This window comes from Giraffa tippelskirchi, chromosome 8, assembly GCF_054371585.1.
Source record: "Giraffa tippelskirchi isolate mGirTip1 chromosome 8, T2T-mGirTip1v1.2.pri, whole genome shotgun sequence".
Classification (NCBI taxonomy): domain Eukaryota; kingdom Metazoa; phylum Chordata; class Mammalia; order Artiodactyla; family Giraffidae; genus Giraffa; species Giraffa tippelskirchi.
Window position 1 is genome coordinate 110,386,844 of NC_137282.1, and position 22,852 is coordinate 110,409,695.

The window sequence follows — 22,852 nt, forward strand, 5'->3', positions numbered from 1 at the left end:
GGGCAGGGGTCCGAATGATGCTGCCACCTTCTCATGGGACCTTGTCTTCCTGGATGCAGTGAGATGGGCATCCCATTCAGGTGGGCCAGTCACAACACTCCTCCTACCTGGGCACAACTATTGGCCCAGGGTGGGCACATGACCCCAGGTTGGCCAATCAGAGTGTTTCCTTGGTGTTCTTCAAACTGGAATTCGGAAGGAGCATCTTCCTTCTTGAGTAGCAGTGCTGGAAGGGTGGAAATGAAAGCTGTTAGCTGGGAGAAGCCAGTCTGTAGCAGGAGGAAATACTGCACACACGGAAGGATAAGCGGTCTTGCTGTGGGTCCTCCTAAAGTCCAGACCGGCATTCTAGTCTCTGGGGGTCTATTGCTGCCGTGATTCTCCACGCCCCCCCAAGCTTGAATGTTAGATTCCTTCATTCTGGAGCTTCCTTCACAGGCCTTCAGTACATGTCTCCCCTTCCCCTTTTACTTTTTGTTTAGCAAATTCAGGTCACTGTTTATCCCACTTCCAACTTGAAGTCTCTAACTTGTCCTTTAAGATGCTGCCTGAGGGTCCTTTATTCTGGAAGCCTCCCCTGAATTCCCTCAGTTTCATTGTTCTACCCTTTGTGCCAGTGTGACTTGTGTATAGTTTTATAACAGGCATCACATTACTGTATTACAACTATCATTTACTGTCCCTTAACCCATAAGACACTGAATTCCTTGAAGGTGGAGCCTGGCTGACGTATTTTCACATTTCTGTGTATTATCACAGAAAATAAGCAGTAAATATGAAAGTGTATTGTGCACGGTTTTACTACATTACACTCAGTTTTAATTTTGCCTTTATTTTTTTAACTTTTTATTTTATATTGAAGTATAGCCAATTAACAATACTGTGATAGAACCAACTCAGGCATACATACACATGTATCCATTCTCTCTCGGGTAGGGCTTCCCTGGTAGCTCAGACAGTAAAGAATCTGCCTGCAATGCGGGAGACCTGGGTTCGATCCTTGGGTTGGGAAGATCCCCTGGAGAAGGGAATGGCAACCCACTCCATTATTCTTGCCTGGTGAATCCCGTTAACAGAGAAGCCTTGGTGGGCCACAGTCCATGGGGTCACAAAGAGTCAGACACGACTGAGCGACTAAGACACAGCACGCATGTTCTCCCCCAGGCTCCCCTCCCATCCAGGCTGCCAGATAACACCGAGCAGAGTCCCCTGTGCTCTGCAGTAGGTCCTTGTTGGTGATCTGCTTTAAATAGAGCAGTGTGCAAACATCCGTACCAGACTCCCTAACTATCCCTTCCTACTAGGCTTCCCCTCTTGCTTTTATTTCTTTATTTTGTCCATAAGAGATCTGATCTTATGAAGTCCTACCCTAGGCAGTGGGGAGGGGAAAGGGTATATTTTAGTCTAACAAAAAATTTGGTCTGATGCAATAATGAAAATAGTCATTTTTGATAACTACTCGGTCTCTTTAAGTAAAATATCTAGTCTCAGATTTCTTCCTTTTCTTCTCCCTTTCTTGCCAAGCTGTATTGACTGATTTCCTGGTGAGGGTGTGGGGAGTATGGTAATATAGGGGAGGCAGAGGCTCCACCTTTGACTGCCCTCTGGGTCCTCCTGGGCTCTGCTATGGATTTCCTGTCTTAGGCCCTTCTCTGTGGCACGCTTGTTTTATTGGGTGTTCTGGCATCTGTGATCACAGTCCTTCAGCTGGATCTTCTCCATAGTGTCGATCAGGACCCCGCAGCTCTCCTTCCTTCCTTGCTTGGCCTTGTCCTGGTTCTTATACTACAGAGACCTGGGAATCTCTGCCCTTGACTGCTGGCTCTCATGTACCCCTAAAAATATCTGGTACAGGGGCCTTCCTTTGCCCCATGATGGGCCTGTGGCAGGCCATGAGAACTCACTGCAGCCACTTCCTGCTCCTCTCAGATGCCTGTGGGATCTTGAGGAGCCTTTCTCAGCCCCAGGCACCTGGGAACAGCCCAGAAAAGCTGGCCTTGACCCTCCTGCTTGACCCGCGAGGGTGCTTGGTGGTGGTTGTCCTCATGATGGGTTGGGGCAGCCTGCAAGGCAGTCGCATTCAGAACCACAGTTAGAGCGGAGAAAAGCCCACCCACCCTCAGAGCAGCCCCCAGCCCAATTCACACTGTTCTCTGCAGGCAGAGAACTGGTGGGTCTTCTGCCTTTGATCTCTGTTGCCCATGCCAATGGAAAGCCGTCATTATGAATTGCAACAAATCTATCCAGTGGTCATTCAGGCTAACCTGCCCGAAGTTGCTCAGGGTAATGGAACAGGATTCAGGAAGCAAGTAGAGTTTCCCAACCAGGAGAGACCTAGAACAAGTTGGAGGCATGCCAGGCAGTGCTTGGCTTCCATTATTATGTGTTCACTAATTCAAAATGTGCTTGCTAAAGACCCCAAATAAGCAAAAGGTATTTGAAAGTTGCTGAGAGAGTAGATTTTAGAAATTCTCATCGTAAGAAAATTTTTGTAACTGCATGTGGTGATGTTAACCAGGCTTACTGTGATCACTTTGCGATGTATACAAATAAGAAATCATTATGTTGAACACATGAAACTAGTGTTATATGTAAATAATACGTCAAAAAATAAAAACAGAAATAATTTACATTTCAGTGGAGAAGTCTTGATTTTGCTAGTGGAGTTCCTTGTCTGTAGTAGAACTCAGTTACTTTGGGTAATAAGTAGATGAAAAACGCATGGTTCTAGGGCTAGGTACTGGAGAATTGGAGCTCCTAGTGACTTTTGAAGTGGGCACAATCATATTTATGTGCATGTATCTTTCCATAAGATTATGCAAGATTTGAACCACTCATCGGGTTTCTTGTGATGATAACATACAGGAGCATCTGCCTTATCAGTTTGTCCATATGTTTTAATTGACAGTCACCTGAAGTGGTTTTGTCCATGTTCTCCCACTTTCTGTGAGGTCTTTCACTTCTCTCCTGGAGTTTGTATAACCTGTTAGTTTCTCTCCTCTCAGCTTGCCTGTTTTTTCCGTCTTTTGACAAAGTGGCTGCAGGCTTTGGAGAACTACATCAAGAAGGACAGGAATTGCTGATTAAATCTAATCACACCAAAGCCTGCACCCCACACATGACTGAACATCTCCTTGATAGCTTGGGGGAAGCAGAGGCAGAGAAAGTTATTTTCATCTTTGAGTCCTCCTTTTTCAAACATAAACATGTGTTCTTTTGAGGGCTACTTTGCACTACTATAATTAGGAATGAGGACCTGGAAAGGGTGGGGAGAAAGTTGTAGCGTTCTCTGAGCCTCTATTTTCTTTTCCTGTCTTCCTTCTTTTTCCCTACCTCCCTGGGTGCCTCCAGTGTATTATGAGGGGAAAGGTTAGTTTTGGTCCTCATAATTTTGATAATTAGGCCTCTCAAAACAGCAGAAAGGGCTGCTTTTAGGATCTGATTTTAGAGTGCCAAGTTGTAACTTGTTTTGAAGGAGTTTTCAGCAGTGGTTCCAAGGCCAAGGGCTGGAGAAACAAGGTTCACCCCTAGCTCCTCTAGATCTGTTCACTTCCGTTCTCAGCTGTTATAGTTGCAAATAGGGCTGGTTAAGAAGCCTGATCTCATGTCAGGGCTCATGTTTCTTTTTTCACAGGATCCCAGGAGTGTGAGATGAGTTCTGAGGGTGAATTGGATATTTGGAACCATGTTTGAGCCACTGTAGTTTGGTAGACAAACGTTCCCTAGGTTCTCCCAGACTCATCTTGGTGTGAACTAGTCTTCTGAGTAATGTTAGCTTATCTGTGACCCTCTGGAAATTCCTGGGCTGCTCATCTTGGAGTTTGGATGGTTTCCCTTTGTAACCTAAAGTCCAACTCAGAAGAGTGAGGCCAAGAGATGTTCCAGGTCAGGACTAAAGTTGGGTTAGCTAACAGGTTTATTTGAATTTTTCCATAAAATCATACAGAAAAACTTGAGTGAACTTTTCAGCCAACCCAATATCAGGAAAATCCCAACAGGGGTTAGAGGAAGAATAGGCAAGAAGAGAAAGGTTGAGTGTACCTCAGCCATATTCATGATCATTTGTGAGGGCAGGTTTGCTATTTCCTCTGCAGCACACTAGGACCGCGGGTGGAAAAGACTATCTGTATGCTTTAGGATTTGGCAAAGTTCCCTTTGAATTTGGGAGGTAGTGAACTGCAGTGAGAAAGGATGTTTCTGTCAGCACTGTGTTTGCATTTGCTTCTATTGTTTAATAATGTCTCGAGGTGACCGCTGTCTTTTGTAGACCTCCTTGTCTCCAAAATGAACAAGATAATACCTCCCGTGGTTACAGAGAGTGGGGTTAGCAGGTAGGTAAAACCAATACTATGGATGCTTGGGTAAAACATTTCCAGTGAACACATTTACATGCCTATTATCTGATATGGTTGATTTACTGATAACCTATTTTTCATGAGATCCCACAGCTGTTCTTTCATAATTAGGAGGCAAGTTTTTAAACCATGACTTAGTTTTTTTCCCTTATTTTAGTTGTAAAAATGGTTATCAGAAATCTAGAAATTACAGACAGGAAAGTGTTGAAAGTGAAAAACCACCTGTGCTTCATCCATCACGTAGAAATAGAAGTTAGCACCTTAGTGTATCTTCTCAGTTTTTTTCCTGGTTATCTTGCATGTGGTTGTGTGGGTAAACCAAAGGAAATCATGTATTTACTATTGCATGAATGTTTTCTCAGCATGGATCACACTGTATTCTTCTCCAGGGGCAGGTAGCACAGGCCCAGGAAGTGAAGAAATACATTGGGGTATAAGTCATACTGTAACCTATTAATGAAACTTCCTAATGGGAAAATACCAGACATTGCTCAAATACCATTTTCTTTGGTTTTATAAAGTAGGATACTGAGTAACTCCAATTATTAAATAAAGTACTTTAAACTACCTAGGAGAATACCTGCCTCTCTAGAGTTGCTGTTTCCTAGTTGTGTGACCTTGGTAAGTTAATTAAATAGCACCACATTTTCCTAATCTGCAAAAATAACAAATAGCATGGCTTTTAATGGGTTGCTTTGAGACTCAAACAAGTTAATATATAAAAATCATATGGTGCTTGGTTCAGAGGAAGAGCTCTATCTGTGATAGCTAAAATAGTGACATTAACCAGGGTAAGTATCCAGTATGGCACAGGTGTCCAATAGATGCTTACTCCTCGAGTATCTAATTGTTGGCTTCCACTCTCTCCCTTTTAAGGTTCCCCCCTCCCCCAGCCCCGATCATCTTCTTCAAGTACCTTTACTTTGCAAACCTACCTGTGTATGCATGCTCAGTCACTTCAGTAGAGTTCAATTCTTTACTACCTCATGGACTCTAGCCTACCAGGCTCCTCTGTCCATGGGATTCTCCAGGCAAGAAGACTGGAGTGGGTTGCCATGCCCTCCTCCAGGGGATCTTCCTGACCCAGGGATCAAACTCAACATCTCTTACATCACTTGCATTGGCCAGGTGGGTTGTTTTTTTTTTTTACCACTAGTGCCACCTGGGAAGCTGGCCAACTGGGAAGTCCCATTATTCCTTTAAAAATAACCTACCTGATATTTTAAATAAGAGATTAAAGAGTAATATTTCTGGGGTACTGCTAGAGAGGGCACATCGATAGTGTCACACAGGAAGCCCTTAGCATCTGTGATGGTCTGCACAGTGGGGTGTCTGTTTTCAGCTCAGACACCAACCAAAACAGTTACTTATCCTAACAGGAGGGGCAAAATGAAACTCTCATCACTGCAGTGTGGTAGACGACACGGAACAAGACACGGAGGTAGCAGACAGGAAGAGCCCAGAGGAGGAGGACAGCCTTGTGACTCTTGAGTCTTTTGTGGGGACCTCCTGGGGGTCGTCCATAGTGACTGTGCTTTGAGGACATCAGAGATGGAGGCCAAAGTCCAGGTAGCATGGTGACCAGTAGTCAGTAGACACTCAGTAAATGCTGAAAAAGAGAATGAATGAGTAAATGGGTGGATGAATGAGAGGAGTAAGAAAGTGCCACTCCCATCACCACCTGGAGTAGTACAAGAACAGCTAGGCAACAGGCAAACCCTCAGAATCAGAGAAAACCTTACCAGACCAAAAGAGAGTGGTTTTTTTGTTGTACCTGGTACAGGGTTTCTGTTCTTTTCTTAATGAACAAGTATTCACTCCTTTGGAGAATATTTTACCGAGTATCTACTATGTATCTGATGTGGTTCTAGGCATTCGGGGAGTGAACAAACCAATCAAAGTCACCCTTGTCCTGGAGCTTACATTCTAGTAGAAGGAAACAGACAATACATGATAAATACATGATATGCTAGGTGATGTTACATGGTGTAGGAGAAAATAAGACAGAGTGTAGGGGGTTACTATTTGATACATGTAACGGTCAGCTTCTGTGATAACATTTGAGTGGAGGGTGGAAGAAAGTAAGGGAAGGAGCAAGTCTTCTGTGTATCCAGGAGAAAAGTACTCCTGTTAGAACAGCAGGTGAAAATGGCTTGGGGCACAGAACAGCAGGGCCAGCATGGATAGTAGACGAAGTGGCAGACTTCAGAGAGGTTGGTTTAGGGTGGAGGAGGGGAGATTATGTAATTGTGATATTTTGTTTATAATAAGAAATAATATTTGGTCTTTAGCTACTTTTTTTTCTTTTTTGGGAGGGGGTCACAGAGCAGCTAAATCCCTTGGAAGATTCCAAGTGCTGAGAGTGATACGGGTGCTTTTGTTATGTTGATGAGATGACTTTGGATCTAAGGATGGGGGCTGAAGATTGAGTTCAATCAACAATGGCCAGATATTTAATCAATCATGTCTGGCTAGTGAAGCCTCCACAAAACCCCAGAAGAACTGGGTTTGGGGAGCTTCCAGTTGGTGAACACATGGAGGTACTGGGTGACTGGCCTGATAGGAGAGGGCACAGAAGCTTCATACCCCTTCCCTATATCTTGCCCTGTATATCCCTTCCCTCTGGCTATTCCTGGGTTATATCCTTTTATGATAAACTGGTGATCTGATAAGTAAAATGTGTATTTGAGGGCCATGAGTCACACTAGCAAATTGGTCAATTCTGGGGAAGAAATTGTGGGAACCTTGGGTTTACAGCCAGTTGATCAGAAGTATAGGTAACAACTTGAACTTGGAATTGATGTCTGAAATTTGTGGGGGTGGCAGTTTGTAGGATTGAACCCTCAGCCTTTGGAATCTGATGCTGTCTTTGGGTAGGCAGTGTCAGAGTTGAGTTGAGCTGTAGGACACTCAGCTTGTGTTCAAGAATTGCTCGAGTGTGTGGGAGCCTCCCCACCCTCAGCATGGGAATGGGGCCCCAGGCCAGTTTGGTGAGACTCTGTAGGTTGTGGTAAAGTTTGGCTCTAACTCAGAATGAGGTGGGAAGCCACTGGAAAATTTTGCGGAGGCAGAGCATGATTTGATTTCCTCTGTGAAAGAAGTCCGTTGCCTGTGCTGTGAAGACTAGGCCGTGGAGGACAGAGAAGCGGATGGAAGGTGACCAGTGAGGAGATGATACCTTGTAATAGTCTTGACAAGAAGATGGTGGTGGTGGTGCCCTGGGTAGTAGTGGAATGATGAGGAATGGTCAGGTTCTGGGTCTATTAGGTTGTGAAAGAGAACAGTGCAAGAGTGGCTATCTACTGGGAGGAGCCGGTGTAGGAGGGAAAATGGTGAGTTGTGTTTCACACCTGTTGTGTTTGACATGGCTGCTGTACAACTCGGTAGTGAAACCAAGGTGATACCAATACAACTGTCTGTTGGATTCAGGGGAGAGGGCTGGGCTGGAGGTGAAAATGTGGGAGTTGTCATCTTATCATGGTACATGATGCTGTGCTGTCAGATGACCTGGAGAACGAGTGCAGAGAGAAAGAAAAGAGGTTTGAGGATTGGCCCTGAAGCGCTGCAACTTGCCAAATCTAGAAGATCGGGGCGACTGAGAAGGAAAGGCAGGGAGAGAAAGAGAAAGAGAGAGCAGCAAAAAGGCAACCATCTGTATCAGAGACTGCTGTAGGTCACACAAGGAGAGCTGACCTCCAGATTCTGTAACGGGAAGGGCACGGGTTAGGTGCAGTGCTGAGAACTGACCTTCAAAGTCAGCTTTACCTGCTCTTTTTGTGATGGTTAGTCATTCTCAATAAACTCTCTTGCTGTGTTCATAAGCTTCTAGGTTTAAAACAAAACTGAATGAATGAATGAGTGAAAGAGAGAAACACACACACACACAGGAGAGATGAACTGAGAGGCCCTGTTCTGCCTTTAGCAGTGAGAGCTTGGTAGCCAGAGTGAGTCAAACCAGGTCAGCAGCAGGTTTGCAGAAGCTGCCGTAGTCGGGTTTGTTTATGTCTGGCTGTGGGTCTCTTACGTAACTAGGCAAATAGGCCATGCTTTCCCTTACTTCCTACTAGGCCCTTAGCTTCTTGAGGGAGAGTTGGATTTCTTTAGAAGTCCGCTTGCAGAGGCTGTGGACCTGTCAGTACTCTTAACTGTTTCCTGCCAGCGCGGGGACGGGTTCAGTGCCAGAGAGCGGGAATGCACCCGCCTTTCCTGCCTCACCAGCACCGATTCTCCTTCTCCAGGTGGATGTGTTTCGAGGCGTCTCTCGTGCGTCACCCCGCTAGAGCGTCTAGTATAGCAAGGAAGTGCTGAGGGAGAAAACTTCTGCTTCAGGAAGGCGGCCCACAGATCACATTACAGAGCAGTGAGAATACAGGGCAGGCGGTGTGGGGCAGAGAGAGCTGGAGATCCCCTTGCAGTAACTGTTTATCCTCCAGGCATTCTGCAGGGAGAACCTGGCCCGAGTCCACTTCATCATGTTAGAACATCGTAGTTTCTGAAATTTTCCCTTTGTTCTTGAGAAACACCGTCTCTGATTGTCTGACTTGATGCTTTGTTTGTCCTGCTCTTATAATCTCTCCCATTTCGTAAGATCTCATCCTTAAATTGTTGGAGGTAAATTTTATGGGCAGGTTGGGTTTGTTTTTTTGGTTACTGTGTTCAGGATGAACTTGGCAAAGTTTTTTAACGTGAGCTGAATCTGGAAATAAGAGTTAAAGCATTTTAAGAGCTCTTCGTGTAGTAAACAGAATGTTTTGGGCATTCCAGTTGCCTTGGATTGGTTTTATACGTGTCAAGTTATAGCCAAAGTTGAAATTGTTTTTGTAAGAAGCAAAACTACATGAGAGAATCAAAACTATATAACCTTGTTGACTTTTCTAATAATAGTGAGCATTACCTTGTGTCAGGTTAAAATCCTTTGTTTCAGATGGTGTTCTAGTCACTTAAATATTAAACCGTTTAGTACATACAGCAATTCGATGAGAGAGATGTTTTATCATCCCTATTTTATAGATCAGGTAATGGAGGTATGAAGAGATGAAGTAACTTGCCCAACGTCACACAGCTAATAGATGGTGGAGTAGGACTTTGAACCCAAGATTCCAAGACCCTTGTTCTTAATGACTGCAGGGCACTGCTCTTTACTCATTTAAAACTGGCAGCTATTGGATGGGAATTGAGTTTTTGTTGCTTTTAAACCATCTCTGAAATATGAGTGTACCAAATATTAAAAATTGATACCATCAGCAAAACTCGTATTAGTTTTTGCTAAGAAAAACTGTTTACAAAACAGCATTCATTTAGGACAAAGAGCTGATTTTTTTTATTGTAAATTATTTCTGTATGTTCATTGAAGAAAGACCTGAAGGACATTTTTTTTTTTTTTGCAGGGGGAGCAATAATTTTTCCCTTAATTCACTACTGAAGTGGTTACATATGGAAGTAATGAAATCATATATCTTGAAAATCTTGATAAGTTTTTTTTTTTAATGAAACCATTGTAGGTTTTTCTTTGAACTGAAACTAGCAATAGAGCATTAATCACTTTAATATGTAACTGATGTTTGTTTGAAGATACTGTGTAAGACTCTTTTCTTTCCACAATAAATCTTATTCTGCTAGTCTGCAGCTCCTTATTTGTAGTGACTGGTGTTGAAGTTAATAAAAGAGTGGACGTCTGGTAAGTCTGTGTCCTCTTTTGGGTTATTAGTCTGTATTCGCTTCTAGGTCCTGTTGTCTTTTGATATATCTAGGCATGTGGAGGCTATGGATGCTTCAGGGAGTTATACTGCAAAGGATTTGGGGGCCAGTTTTATAAATAGTTGCAGTGTGTGACCCAGAAAATCTACATGGCAGGTTTTGGATGACAGGTGGAGAGAGGAGACAGATTTTCCCTCCTTGCTACTATTTTAAGATTTTGTATAGCTGTGCCTTCCCTCCGCAAGGCTTACTGTCGTCACCTAAACGACAGGGTGAGGACATGGTCTAGGCCGGTGTCCAAAGTGCAGGGTAGATCCTCTGGCCACTGCTGGTCTTTGATACGGTGTCCCAACCTAACACTAGGTGACTCTGAGTCACATCGTAAGGCAGGCATTTCTTTTTCTGTTTTCTTTTAACTGTCTGATTCAAGGAGCAAGTCAGTTGGCACCATTGCCCCTTTAACATCTCCCAGATCTTTCCGGATCTCCCTTTATGACAGAGAGCAGGCTCTGAAGATCCCCAACTTTGATAGGCAACTGTGTTTGGTTGCAGTGTAGTTTCATCGTTCTGTGTTCCCTTGTTGCGGTATGTGTAATTCTCTTCTACTTTTGACAGGAAGTACTGGCTTTCTGTTTATAGTGAGGATAAGGTTTTTCTATGAAAATTAGTTTTATTCAAAGGAAAATGATGAGTTAATCTAAAAACAAGAACTAGAGTATATAATAATATAGGTAATATGTAGACATGACAAAACTGTGAATTAGGAATGGCAAAATTATGGGAAATATTGGTCTGATATCTGCTAAGGGCTTCCCTGGTGGCTCAGTGGTAAAGAATCTGCCTGCCAATGCAGGAGATGTGAGTTTGATTCCTGGGTTGGGAAGATCCCCTGGAAAAGGAAATGGTAACCCACTCTAGCATTCTTGCCTGGGAAATCCCATGGACAGAGGAGCCTGGCGGGCTACAGTCCACGGGGTCGCACAAGAGACAGACAGGACTTGGTGACTAAAGAATAACAACCTCTGCTATGGTTAATTGTATAGAGATCTACAGTCTCTTCTGTATCTGTTTTGGAATTCAAAATGCTCAGGTCTTATTGGCAGAGAGCTATTATATATGATATGACTTACATAGGAGACACTGAGGCAGTGCCATCATCAAGTACTACAGTATTTCTGCAAGAAAATATATGAATGTACAGTGGGATAAATAGAGATAAAAACATGGCCCCATGTGGTTCAGCTCGGGTCACGAAATATGTTTTTGAACCAAACTTAAGAAGAAAAGTTCTGATTTTCAGAGATTTCTAGATTTCAGAATCACAGATAAGAGATAAGAGATAAAGAAGCTGTCGTACATATACACAATGGAATATTACTCAGCCATTAAAAAGAATACATTCAAATTAGTTCTAATGAGGTGGATGAAACTAGAGCCTATTATACAGAGTGAAGTAAGCCAGAAAGAAAAACACCAATACAGTATACTAACACATATATATGGTATTTAGTCAATCGGTAAAGATAACCCTGTATGCGAGACATCAAAGGAGACACAGACAAATAGAACAGTATTATGGACTCGATGGGAGAGGGCGAGGGTGGGATGATATGGGAGAATAGCATGGAAGCATGTAAATTATCATATGTGAAATGAATCGCCAGTCCAGATTCAATGCGTGATACAGGGTGCTCGGGGCTGGTGCACCGGGATGACCCGGAGGGATGGGGTGGGGAGGGAGGTGGAAGGGGGGTTCTGGAAGGGGAACACATGTACACCCACGGTGGATTCATGTCAATGTATGGCAAAACAAACACAATATTGTAAAGTTAAAAAATAGAAAATGAACTAATTAAAAATTTTAAAAAAAGATTATAGATCTGTCTTTGTAAACAACTTACATCATTTTCTAAATACTGATCAAATTAATCATGCGGAAAACAAATTTTACACCAACTTGGTCCAAGTAACTCTGCTGCCTTTCCGTTTGTCTTGCTGTTGTGTGTCACCTCGGTATACACTCTGATCTGCTGTACTGGGCCAGGGAGATTTTGTTTGTGGAAGAAGCATTGAATCCAAGTGACTTTATACCTGTGTAAATGAAAACAGAAGTAGTTCTTGGTCCTGGTCACCCTTGAGATATGAGAGTCAGTTTTGAACATAGGACTTGCTCTCTTGGTAATCAAGAACTTGGATATTGGCTAAATGGCAATGCATTCACTGGTGGCAGACAATTTGGGGTAATATTTCATTTGGTTCTATGTTTTTAAGATAGAAAATCCATCAATTGTTTGCAATTTTTTAGTTGAGTGTAATGTTAGTTCTTAGATAGTCTAGTTATAAATGAAGTCTTAATTTATCCATGATCAAAATATTTAAAAAGGGGCGTGACCAGCCTCCCCAGCCAGCTATTTTATAGTCTGTGAACTTAAGACACTGTGGAGCAGTTAGGCTGGATTAATTACAGCTCAGAGGGTCATGTTATTTATGATTGTTTTTCATACATTCTGGAAAATGATAAATGAGCAAGTATTTTCTTCAGAACACACTGAGATTTGTCAGATTCTTGATTTACACCCTTTAGAACATGCTTTTATTTTTTTTTGTAATTATCATGAAAATGTATAGTAATTGATCATAAAAATTATACTTAGAAGTATTTATGGGTTTTGTATGTTATATTGCAGCTATTTAAATAAATTGATAAAACAAGACACTGTAGACATGAAGTTTTGCTTTTACATTGTATATTTCCTCAGGAGGCTTAATTGAATCTCACTTCACTGTTCTGTAGGGAAAAGGTATACTTAGATGCAGAATCTGAGGCCAGGGCCATTTGGCTCATACATATTTATATATGAGTTTTATATTGTCGCCAGGATTTTCCATGAAGAATAGGGTTTTTTTTTTGTTTTTACTTCTAGTACATTAGTGTAACAGTTATTAATGTTTTTTCATTTCTCAACTCACTCCAATGGGCTTACCTGGATTTTAAGTCATGATATAAATAAGACAGGTGGTAGGATTAGGGCCACTTCTGATGAAGCAGAGGCAACACTGTCCCTTTTGTACCTACTCAAGAGGCCTTACTGGGATGTCAGTGAGGATGACAGTTGCTATGGCTGTAACTTTCCATCTACCTTATTAAAGTCATTTACAGGTATTAAGAATCTACTGTTAGTATAATACGCTATGATTAGTATTAATAGCCTTGTACCTCACACTGAACATGGTAAAATCACCATTAATAATAACAAAACATCAAATATAACAGTGACAATATTTATTGAGCAATTGCTAAGTGCCAGGCGTGTGTTAAGTGTTTTTCATGTCTGAACTCATTTAATCCTTATAACCGCATTATGAAGAAAGCATAGGAATTATCTGCTTTTTTATGGACAAGGACACTTTGTAAATGTATTTGGAGATCAAGTAAGTTAGCCAGAGTCACAAGAAATGAGGCATTCTGACTTGACAATGTTTTATTATCTTCAACTTTATCTTCCTCATATAGGGTTTCCCTCATAGCTCAGTTGGTAAAGAATCTGCCTGAAATGCAGAAGACCGCAGTTTGATCCCTGGGTCTCCTTCCCTGGAGAATGGAAAGGCTACCCACTCCAGCATTCCGGCCTGGAGAATTCCATGGACTATGGGTCACAAAGAGGCAGACACAACTGAGCGACTTTCACTCTTTTTATCTTCCTTACAAATACAGTAACATCTCAACTCTCTGAGACTCAACTTTGAGCAACTTTGTCTGCCTGGGACAAACCTGAGAACATGGGAAGCAAGCAAAGACATTTCTGTAGTAAACACAGAAACAAAACTCTCTCTGTATGACATTATACGTATTCAGCAGGCAATGAACGGTTAGACTGTGTCCTATCCAGGGTCCTTTCGGAAAGGGTCTGGAGCCTGACTACTTCAGTGGAATCCGAGGCTTCCAGTATGATCACTAATGCTTCCATGTTATAAGTGTAATGAGTTTTAGTTTAGTGTTAAGAATTGAAGACCAAAAACCCAATTGATTGTCACGAAAATCTTTCTTGGTTGGAAAAATAGTGCTTGAAATGGGCACATATTTCTTTATCTGAAATGATTCATTCTTTACAAAGGTTTTAGGTAACAGAGGGTTTGGATGTAGAAGAGAAAATGCTTGCATTGTTGATCTTGTTATGTGAAGACAGCTAAATGCCATCTTGATTTTTTTCTTGTGGTTTGGTTAAGATGGTAAAGCTCGACTGTAAAATAAATTCCTTCTATTTATTTGCCCTGTTTTCATTTTTCCTCTAGATCGTTCCTTTGATGCCCTCAAAAAATCCAAGCACCCCCCAACATTTCTTGCTGCTGGCCAGCTCTCTGACGTGCTGAATGGTGGCGATGAAGTCTACGCTAACTGCATGGTGATAGATCAGGTGAGGTATGAGTGCTGTCACTAGGGGGATCTGTCTTCTTTTAAAAACGTGCGCATGTCTGAATTCCATTGCGCGTTGTTGTATTCTCAGAAAATTCCAGTCTAAGAGCAGCCCAGGTGATGTTGCCGTGGAGTCTCATCATACAATCACTTAACGTAGGTCCTTCCTTGAGAACCTGGCACACCTTACCCTCTACCGAGAAGCACCATGGGAGGGGTCTTAGGACACGGGCAAGGAGAAGAATGTGGGAACTTGTCCATGGGGCCAAAACAGGAAATGACATTTGGGAGGCCAGTTTCTTCTCTGACCTGATTATGTAATATTTGTATTCAAATCCAGCAGACACTAATGAGCGAGAGCTTGATGCCAGCCCCATGTGAGACTGTCACATAAATTACTTGCTTAATCCTCACAACACACCTATTGGTGTGTGATTAGGATATAGAGCTTTAGTATTAAAACAGAATGGTGTCATGTTGCAGGGAGGCTGGAACCCTTTAGAATTCTCCACCCATTCCCTGATAGAGATTTGTGAGTTAAAACTCATAGAGACAGATGGCTTGGATGTGTATCTATTTAGGGATTTATTCTTTGTCCTTTCCTGTAGCTTGGTGATCCTCACATTTTAATATTTTTAAAATTAAAGTATAGTTATAGATCTGAAATTTTCTAAATGCCCTAATTTATGGGAGATTTAAGGGGTTCTCCAGAGTAATTTTGATAGCACATGATTTCTGCCTTATTTCCTAGTTTTAAAACCTGATCTCCACATAAGAGGCATTATATATATGCTCACTGAACAGTGATCTATTTTGTCCTTTTTGGGTTGTTGTTGTTAGTATACATATATTGTACCCTATTGTGTCTATTACTTATAGATATTTTCTCTGATGTAAACTTTTTTTTTCTGTCTGCTGCTACTGCTAAGTCGCTTCAGTTGTGTCCGACTCTGTGCGACCCCGTAGACGGCAGCCCACCAGGCTCCCCCGTCCCGGGGGTCTCCAGGCAAGAACACTGGAGTGGGTAGTGGATGCCAATTTCTGCCCATTGATTGAATGTCTCTTTCCTTTGGTTATGAGAAATTGTTACATTAAGTGCATAGTATAAATGGCATAGATTGGAATGATATTCAAAATGACAGAAAAACCAAAAAATCAGAATGGACATCAGCTCTCAATAACGAGTGTATTTCTTTTGGTGTAAAGCAGCTGAATGTCAGCCCTAGTTACAGAAATCTAGGATGAGCCGCAGAGTTGAGGACAAAGTGGGAGTTCTGGGGACATTCTTTTAAGGTGCAAGGTGATTGGACTTACTGTGCTCTAGCAACATTCCGATTTTAATGGTTTTATTCTGTTGCCACGTTTTCTCAGTGTTTAAATACATTTGTCATTATTTTTTCATTCTGTTCCTCAGTGAATATTGCAGTACTTCCATTTACCTCCAGTAGCTACAATTGTACTTGACTCAACATTTGTGGGGGCAAACTGTGTTTTTGTATGTTGTAAGATGCATTAAAAATGGAAAACTTTCCAAACCAAAAATGAGGATAAGACATAACTTCTGTTTGAAAGTACTTTGAGTGAGAGAAGTTTTGCTTTAATAATGTGAGGCATACATCTAAAGAGAATTCAAACAGCCTGATTGATAAACTGAAATGAAGTAGAAGATAGCTGAATTTGTGCAGTGAAACAAAAAGCAAAATCTGGCTACAAGTCACAAAGTTTCTTATATTGGTGTAGTGTAGTTTGTAGTATAATTACATCATTTGTTTTACTGTTCCTATGTCCATTTGAATAGCAAGGACAACATGAGTCCAAATTCTGCATACTGAAAATAACTTCTAGCAATACCTGAAAAGAATCTTACCTAATTTTCTTCATCTCCCTCAATCTGGCATGGAAACCTGAAAAGACTGCTAGCTTATTTATGTACTGTTTCCCATGAATTTTCAAGGTTATCAACCTACCTGATGAGGAAACTCATGTGATATAAACTACTTTGAAAAAAATTTATTTGGACATTATTTCAAGCCTGCATAATTTAATACAAAGAATTCTTGTATACTCTTAATCAAAAAATTTCCAAATTTTACCATATTTTACTTCATTATTCTGAGTATGTATTTGTATATATATATGTGTACTTGTAAATGCTTAAGATATGTATACAAATATTAACTTGTTTGAGGGTAAATTGAAAATATGATGCCCTTTTACTCCTCAGTCTTTCATGGTGTATTTTCCTAAAAGCATGGATATTTTCTTACTTAAGCCATATAGTTAGCAAAATCAGGAAATCATCATTGACACACTACTATTAGCTATTTACAGACATTATTCAATTTTAGCCAATTGTTCCAGTAATGTTCTTTGTAGCAAAAGAAAATTCAATAGCATGTCTTGCATTTAGTTGTGTCTCTTTAGTCTTCTTTAATCTCGGACAGTTACTTAGTCTTTGTCTTTTATGATAATTTTGAAGAATACATTCCGGGTTGTTTTTGGTGCTGCTCTCTTTGTTTTTACTGTTTTCTTTCTCAGAAGTGATGCCTTTTGATGACCACCACTTCAGATCACCAGTACTTCCTTAGGGCAAGAGTTTTGATCCACTGGGACTTAAAAAAAAAGATTATTTATTTGGCTGCCTTGGGTCTTAGTTGGGTCATATGAGATCTTCCCTTGTGGCGCACAGTCTCTAGTTGTGACCTGGGCCCCAGTAGTTGCAGGGCATGGGCATAGTTGCTCAGCAGCACGTGGGGTCTTAGCTCTCTGACCAGGATCGAACCTGTGTCCCCTGAATTGGAGTCATAACTGCTGAACCACCAGGGAGGTCCCCAACTGGGACTGTTTTTTCACACCATCCAGTGGAGGCTGTACTTTCTCTTCCTGGTGAAGATTTTAGATCAGTCTTTGGCCCTCTGCTGACTCCCCTCCCACGCAGATTTTTCCAGACTGCCCTTACCCTCCCGCAAAGGCTCATGGCAAGAGTATGACAGGTTGCTGGCTGAGATTTGATGTTTAGTATTTACAGGTAATTTAAAGTTTGGGGTATTTTCTGTCTTCTAGTTATGCTAAACCCATACATCGTGTAGCTTTATTTGGTCTTTTTGTTTGGGAGACTTATGCAACTGCCAATAACTTGGTTTCTCAGGTTCCTATAAACTATTTTCTAAGCTAAAATGCCTACTCTTTAGTTTTTGTCTCAAGTATTTGAAACATTTCCCCTCATTTTGAGTCAGTGGTTCATAAAATGTTAAAATCATAGTCAGTTTCTGGTTTCGTAATACAGTTTATAAAACACTTGGTCGTCTTCCTTTTGTGAATTATGGGAGAGCAGGAAGTAAACAAAAGTATATCTCATAAGAATTCTTTTGCTTATATAAAGAAACACAAGAACAAAAACCAAAAAAGAAAAATAAGTTGGAGGGTCTTTAAATTGTGAAAACTGTATTCTTTGCTCAGCCAATCTTTCCTGCTTTTGCTCAGCAAATATTTTTCTTTCAACTACCAGGTTGGTGATTTGGACATTAACTATATTAATATAGAGGGAATCCCTGCAAATACCTGTCTTGAATCCATGGGTTCTTCTTTGGGGCCTGAGAGCAGCAAACCCATCCTTCCTACTGAAGCCAGTGCTGGCACATACCCACCAAATAAGAACACAGAAGTGACATCACACATGGAAGCCCAAGCATCTTTCATATCATCATCTAGTTCATATGCTTCCAATTTGAATCTTTCTTTTGGTCTTCATGGATTTGAAAAGGAGCAAAGTCGTCTAAAGAAAAGAAGGTAAAGTACTACATTCTAGAGAGAAAATGTAGAAAATCAAAGAACTTTGTAGCTGGACTTGGAAAATTCTATTTTCTTGTTGTTATTGCCCCCCCCCCATTTTTATTTCTACATCAAAATTGCCTCCTTTTAGGTTCTTATATTTCATGACTTGAAAGTAAGATACATAAGAAAACTGACAAAAATATAATAGAGGAAAACCACAATGAGATACCATTTAATACTTACTAGATAAGCAAAAATTATATAAAGTGTAATAATACCATATTTTGGTGAAAATGCATATGATAGAAACTCCTATATACAGTTGATGTGAGTGAAAATTGTATAATAACTTTGGAAAATATTTTGGCATTTTCTTGTAAAGTTGGATGTGCATATATATTATGACCCAGCAGTGTTATTTCTGTGTCCTAAGAGACATGTATAAGACTATTTATTGCAGTAGGAAATAGCCCAAATGAAAGGGGATGAAAAGATAAATTACACTATAGTTACATAATGGGACACTGTATGGTAGTAAAAATGAATTAGCTATGACTACATCTACTTGCATCATCATGTGCAACTTAGAAACATGAAGTAGAACAAAAAAAGGAGCCACAAAATATTTCAGTTAGAGTTCACATTTATAAAATGCAAAAGCAAGCAATCTGTTACTGTAGGGCATGAATAATGTGCTTAAGCAATAAGGAAAAACAAAAGAGAATGAAGAGGATAAAAAGCCCCAAATTTAAGATGCTTGTTACATTGAGTGGGCATTGTAGGGAAAGAATAAAACCACAGTGTGGCCAATGTTTGTTTCAAGTTGAGTGGGCTGATGGGTGTTTATTTTATTTTTAATTTTTTATTGGAGTATAATTGTTTTTGCAATGTTGTTACTTTCTGCTGTACAACAACGTGAATCAGTTACGTGTACACACATCCCCTCGCTCTTGGACCTCCCTCCACTTCCCCACCATCCTACCCATCTAGGTCACCAAAGAGCAGCAAATTGAGGTGTTTGTTTTATTTTTATGCTCTGTAACTTATAGTTACCTTACATATAATTTCTTGTATATGTAAAAATGTCCCTAGAACAATAGTTTTATTGTATATGATATGATTGTACATATTTATATGTGTGTGTGTGCATGTGTGTGAGACCCTGTATCTTTGTATTTGCTTCTTATCCATTCATCCTTTAGTCTATTTTCTTTATGGAATAGGCCCATTTTCATTGATTTCATTTTATCCTAGGGCTTCCTTGGTGGCTCAAATGGTGAAGAATCTGCCTGCAATGCAGGAGACCTGGGTTTGATCCCTGGGTTGGAAAGATCCCCTGGAGGAGGGCATGGTAACCCACTCCAGTATTCTGGCCTGGAGAATCCCCATGGACAGAGGAGCCTGGCTGGCTATAGTCCATAGGGTTGCAGAGTTGGACACAACTGAGCGATTAAGCATGCATTACTTTTCTTAGATAGTGAGAATGAAGAGGATAAAAATCCTCCTTATGAGAGTGACAAATGAGAATAAAGAAGATAATAATGCCCAAATTTAAGATAATTGTTACATTGAGTGGGCATTGTAGAGAAGGAATAAAAAGTGTTTATTTCAAGTTGAGCCTTAGACCTCTGATTATATGGCCAGTTTTGCACATAAGATTATGAATCAAAATGACAATACAGTGAACACCCATATGAGTATATATAAATATGTACCTGAATGAATATTTGACAGAGACTTAATTGATCAGAAAGGAGTGAAAGGGAGGGTAAGCAGCAGTCACTGGGTGCTGATCACTGGGTTACACTGATAAACAACAGCTTGAGGTTAGATAACTTTAACAGGTATTGGTACCAAGAGTGATGTCCAGTGCATAGATAATAAAAGATCTTCTCTAGATTTTTATTGTGTGAATTATAGTTTTAAAGATGCTCGTGTGGTCATGGCTGCAAATTAAACTGATGGGACATTTTGGGCTCTGCTTTGACACAAGAGACAAGGAAAATAACCAAATTTGAAGTCTGTTTCTGGTTCTCTCTATTTCAAAATCAAGATGATTTATTGTGTTGTTATTAAAATTTTAGCTCCAGAAGTATAACAGCCAAAGAAAAACTACATTTAAAAAATGCATTATGCATTAACATGCCTCTGGAAGTTCTCAGCCTCAAAGCTTGAGTGGTTTAAAATGTAGATGGAATGGAAGGAGCTGGAAAGGTGTAAGGTCAAATTCTTGCCTTTTAATTTTATGGTTATCAAAGTTAAATGAGGAAAGAAAAACAGTAGGTTAGCAGTATCACCACCTGCTTCTGAAATGGAGTTTTCATAGGAATCATTTTTTTAAAGCTCTAAAATTGATAACTGAACAGGACATGTTTGGAACCTCACGTGACTCGTGTCTGCCCCATTTCTTGACACCAGCTCTGGAACGAGATCTTCGCATCTCTCCTTGTCTTTTGCGCTTCCACCCTCCTGACTTGCCCAGGGGCGAAGGAAAGAAAGCCATGCTGCATTTTTCACCTGTATATTGCCCCAGAGCCTGCCCCCTCTCCACTAAACACCTCAGTGGCTCTGTTTTGTCTGTGATTTTAATATTTGAAGGGTAACTATTTGGACCTTGTAATATTCAAACCCAGGTCTCCTGCATTGCAGGCAGATTCTTTACCATCTGAGCCACCAGGGAAGCCCAATAATTATATTTACAAAACAGAAATAATGAAGATAGTACTGATTTGTAATGACTTTTGCTAGATTGAAATGTTCATTTGGGGAAACATAAAATCTTGTTGAAGAAGATCTATTCAGGATGAGGGGAGAGGAAAAAATGATAAAAATCACTGAAGTATGAATTTTGTTAGGTACTGAATGAGAGCCCCTTGTAGCTGACACCAATAGAGAATCTGAATTCAGGGAGATAGACAGCCATGGCTCTGTCTTACTTGATGACTTAGTTGTTTATTTGCTTTTTGCTCCAGTTCCAGCCTTGATGCCCTGGATGTCGACAGTGAAGGAGAGGGCCATCCGGAGCAGTTGCACAATTGCTACACTCCAGTGTGTCAGAGTTCCTCAAGAACTGGCATTACTAGTGGGGATGAATTGGACTCTTTTGAGACCAACACTGAACCAGATTTTAATATCTCCAGGACAGAATCATTTTCTTTATCAAGTAGCCTGCAGCAGAAGGTATTCTTATTAGTATTCATTTGGTTTATTAAAAGCCTGGAAAGTATGTTGTCTAAATCTTCTCATCTCTGAAAGACAAATTATGTTAATGGTAACACGTGTGAACTTTTTTTTAATTGAAGACCCATGAACTTGATGAGTCTGTCTTTTTACTCTCTCACATTCTAATATGTGCAGTCCTTATGTACAATGGCTGATTTGTTTTCATGAATCCCCACCAACACAGATCATCTTTCATGTATTTGAAAAACTTTACCATTTTATACAGTGTTTTCTGCCATCATCCCTTAAGCAATGGGAGAAAGGCTGGTAGTATGAAGTGAGTTTAAATGATCAAGCTTATTTTGCACACATAAAATTTTACTTGGTGCTGGTGATGAGGTAAATAATATTGCCAAGGCAGAGGTAACATTTGTTGAGCTGCATGAACTCATCTGGAATACCATAGACTATTAGTTTTTCCACAGGAGACAGCTTTTGTGTCTTTGGCATTTTCACATTGGAGTTTCATTTCATTGTGGTTTCTTGAAATGACTAAACTCTTCCAGTCTTACAGGGAAGCCCTTTTCTGTTTGGACCTATGTTTTCTTTTTTATTTCTATTGTCCACTTGTTTTCTTTTTAAATTGAATTTACTACGCTAAATGCAATGTGTTTGAGTAAAACACTATAAAACAACATGTGCTGTGCCTTAACATCTCTTATCTTAAACATATGGTGGTTATGATTATGTTTTATTTTTATGGTATGCTCTACAATATGCAAAGCATGCTTTATGAATGTACAAAACACTAATTTTCTCATAACTCACCAAGGATATAAAGTGGTATTTTTATTTTAATTTTTGATCTGTTCAAGTTCTGCAAAGATTAGATGTCCACATTGCCCAAAGCTTGGTGATAGAGTCAGAACTCAAATCTAGGCCTTCTGACCCCAGAACCTGAATCCTCTACCCTCAGCTCTGAGGTCTGTAGAGCTGTCATCATCTTCTGAAACTAAAGATCATGTGATATTGCTGGATAATAAGAATTAGATATGATTGTTCATGTAGCTATTTCTCAGACTTGTAATTTGAATGGAACTGTGAAAAACTCATCATTACTTAGAAGGAAAAGTAATTCTCTGTGAAGTAGTTCTATACTGTTCACTTGTAAGAAGAATCTGTCCTATAAATTATGGCTTGCCTTGCCTTTGTAATTACCCTGTATAACTTTTTGCCAAGGAATTCTGGATAATTTTCAAATTCCTATTGTTAGGAAAAATGATTACCATGCATGACTTCAATGCAGAGGATGGCACTTGGCTAGGGCCCTTTGTGGCCAACTCACTGTTAGGGGACAACTTAGGTTGGCCTTTTGGACCTCCAGGCCCACTGGGTCTTTCCCAATAAGAAAATCATGGAGCCATGGCTCAAGGCCTTTCAAAGCAAGGTC

General features: G+C 40.5%; 1 protein-coding gene across 6 annotated transcripts in view; it reads left to right on the forward strand.

Annotated features, from left to right (window-relative positions):
* ARHGEF28 (Rho guanine nucleotide exchange factor 28) overlaps window positions 1-22,852 on the forward strand; it is a 322,957-nt gene that overhangs the window by 200,983 nt on the left and 99,122 nt on the right. For all 6 annotated transcript variants that reach the window (XM_081520859.1, XM_081520861.1, XM_081520862.1 and 3 more), the window contains 3 exons: window positions 14,346-14,467; window positions 17,975-18,255; window positions 21,213-21,420. In XM_081520859.1, coding sequence (XP_081376985.1) covers window positions 14,346-14,467; window positions 17,975-18,255; window positions 21,213-21,420 — 611 coding nt within the window. The remainder of the gene's footprint in view (window positions 1-14,345; window positions 14,468-17,974; window positions 18,256-21,212; window positions 21,421-22,852) is intronic.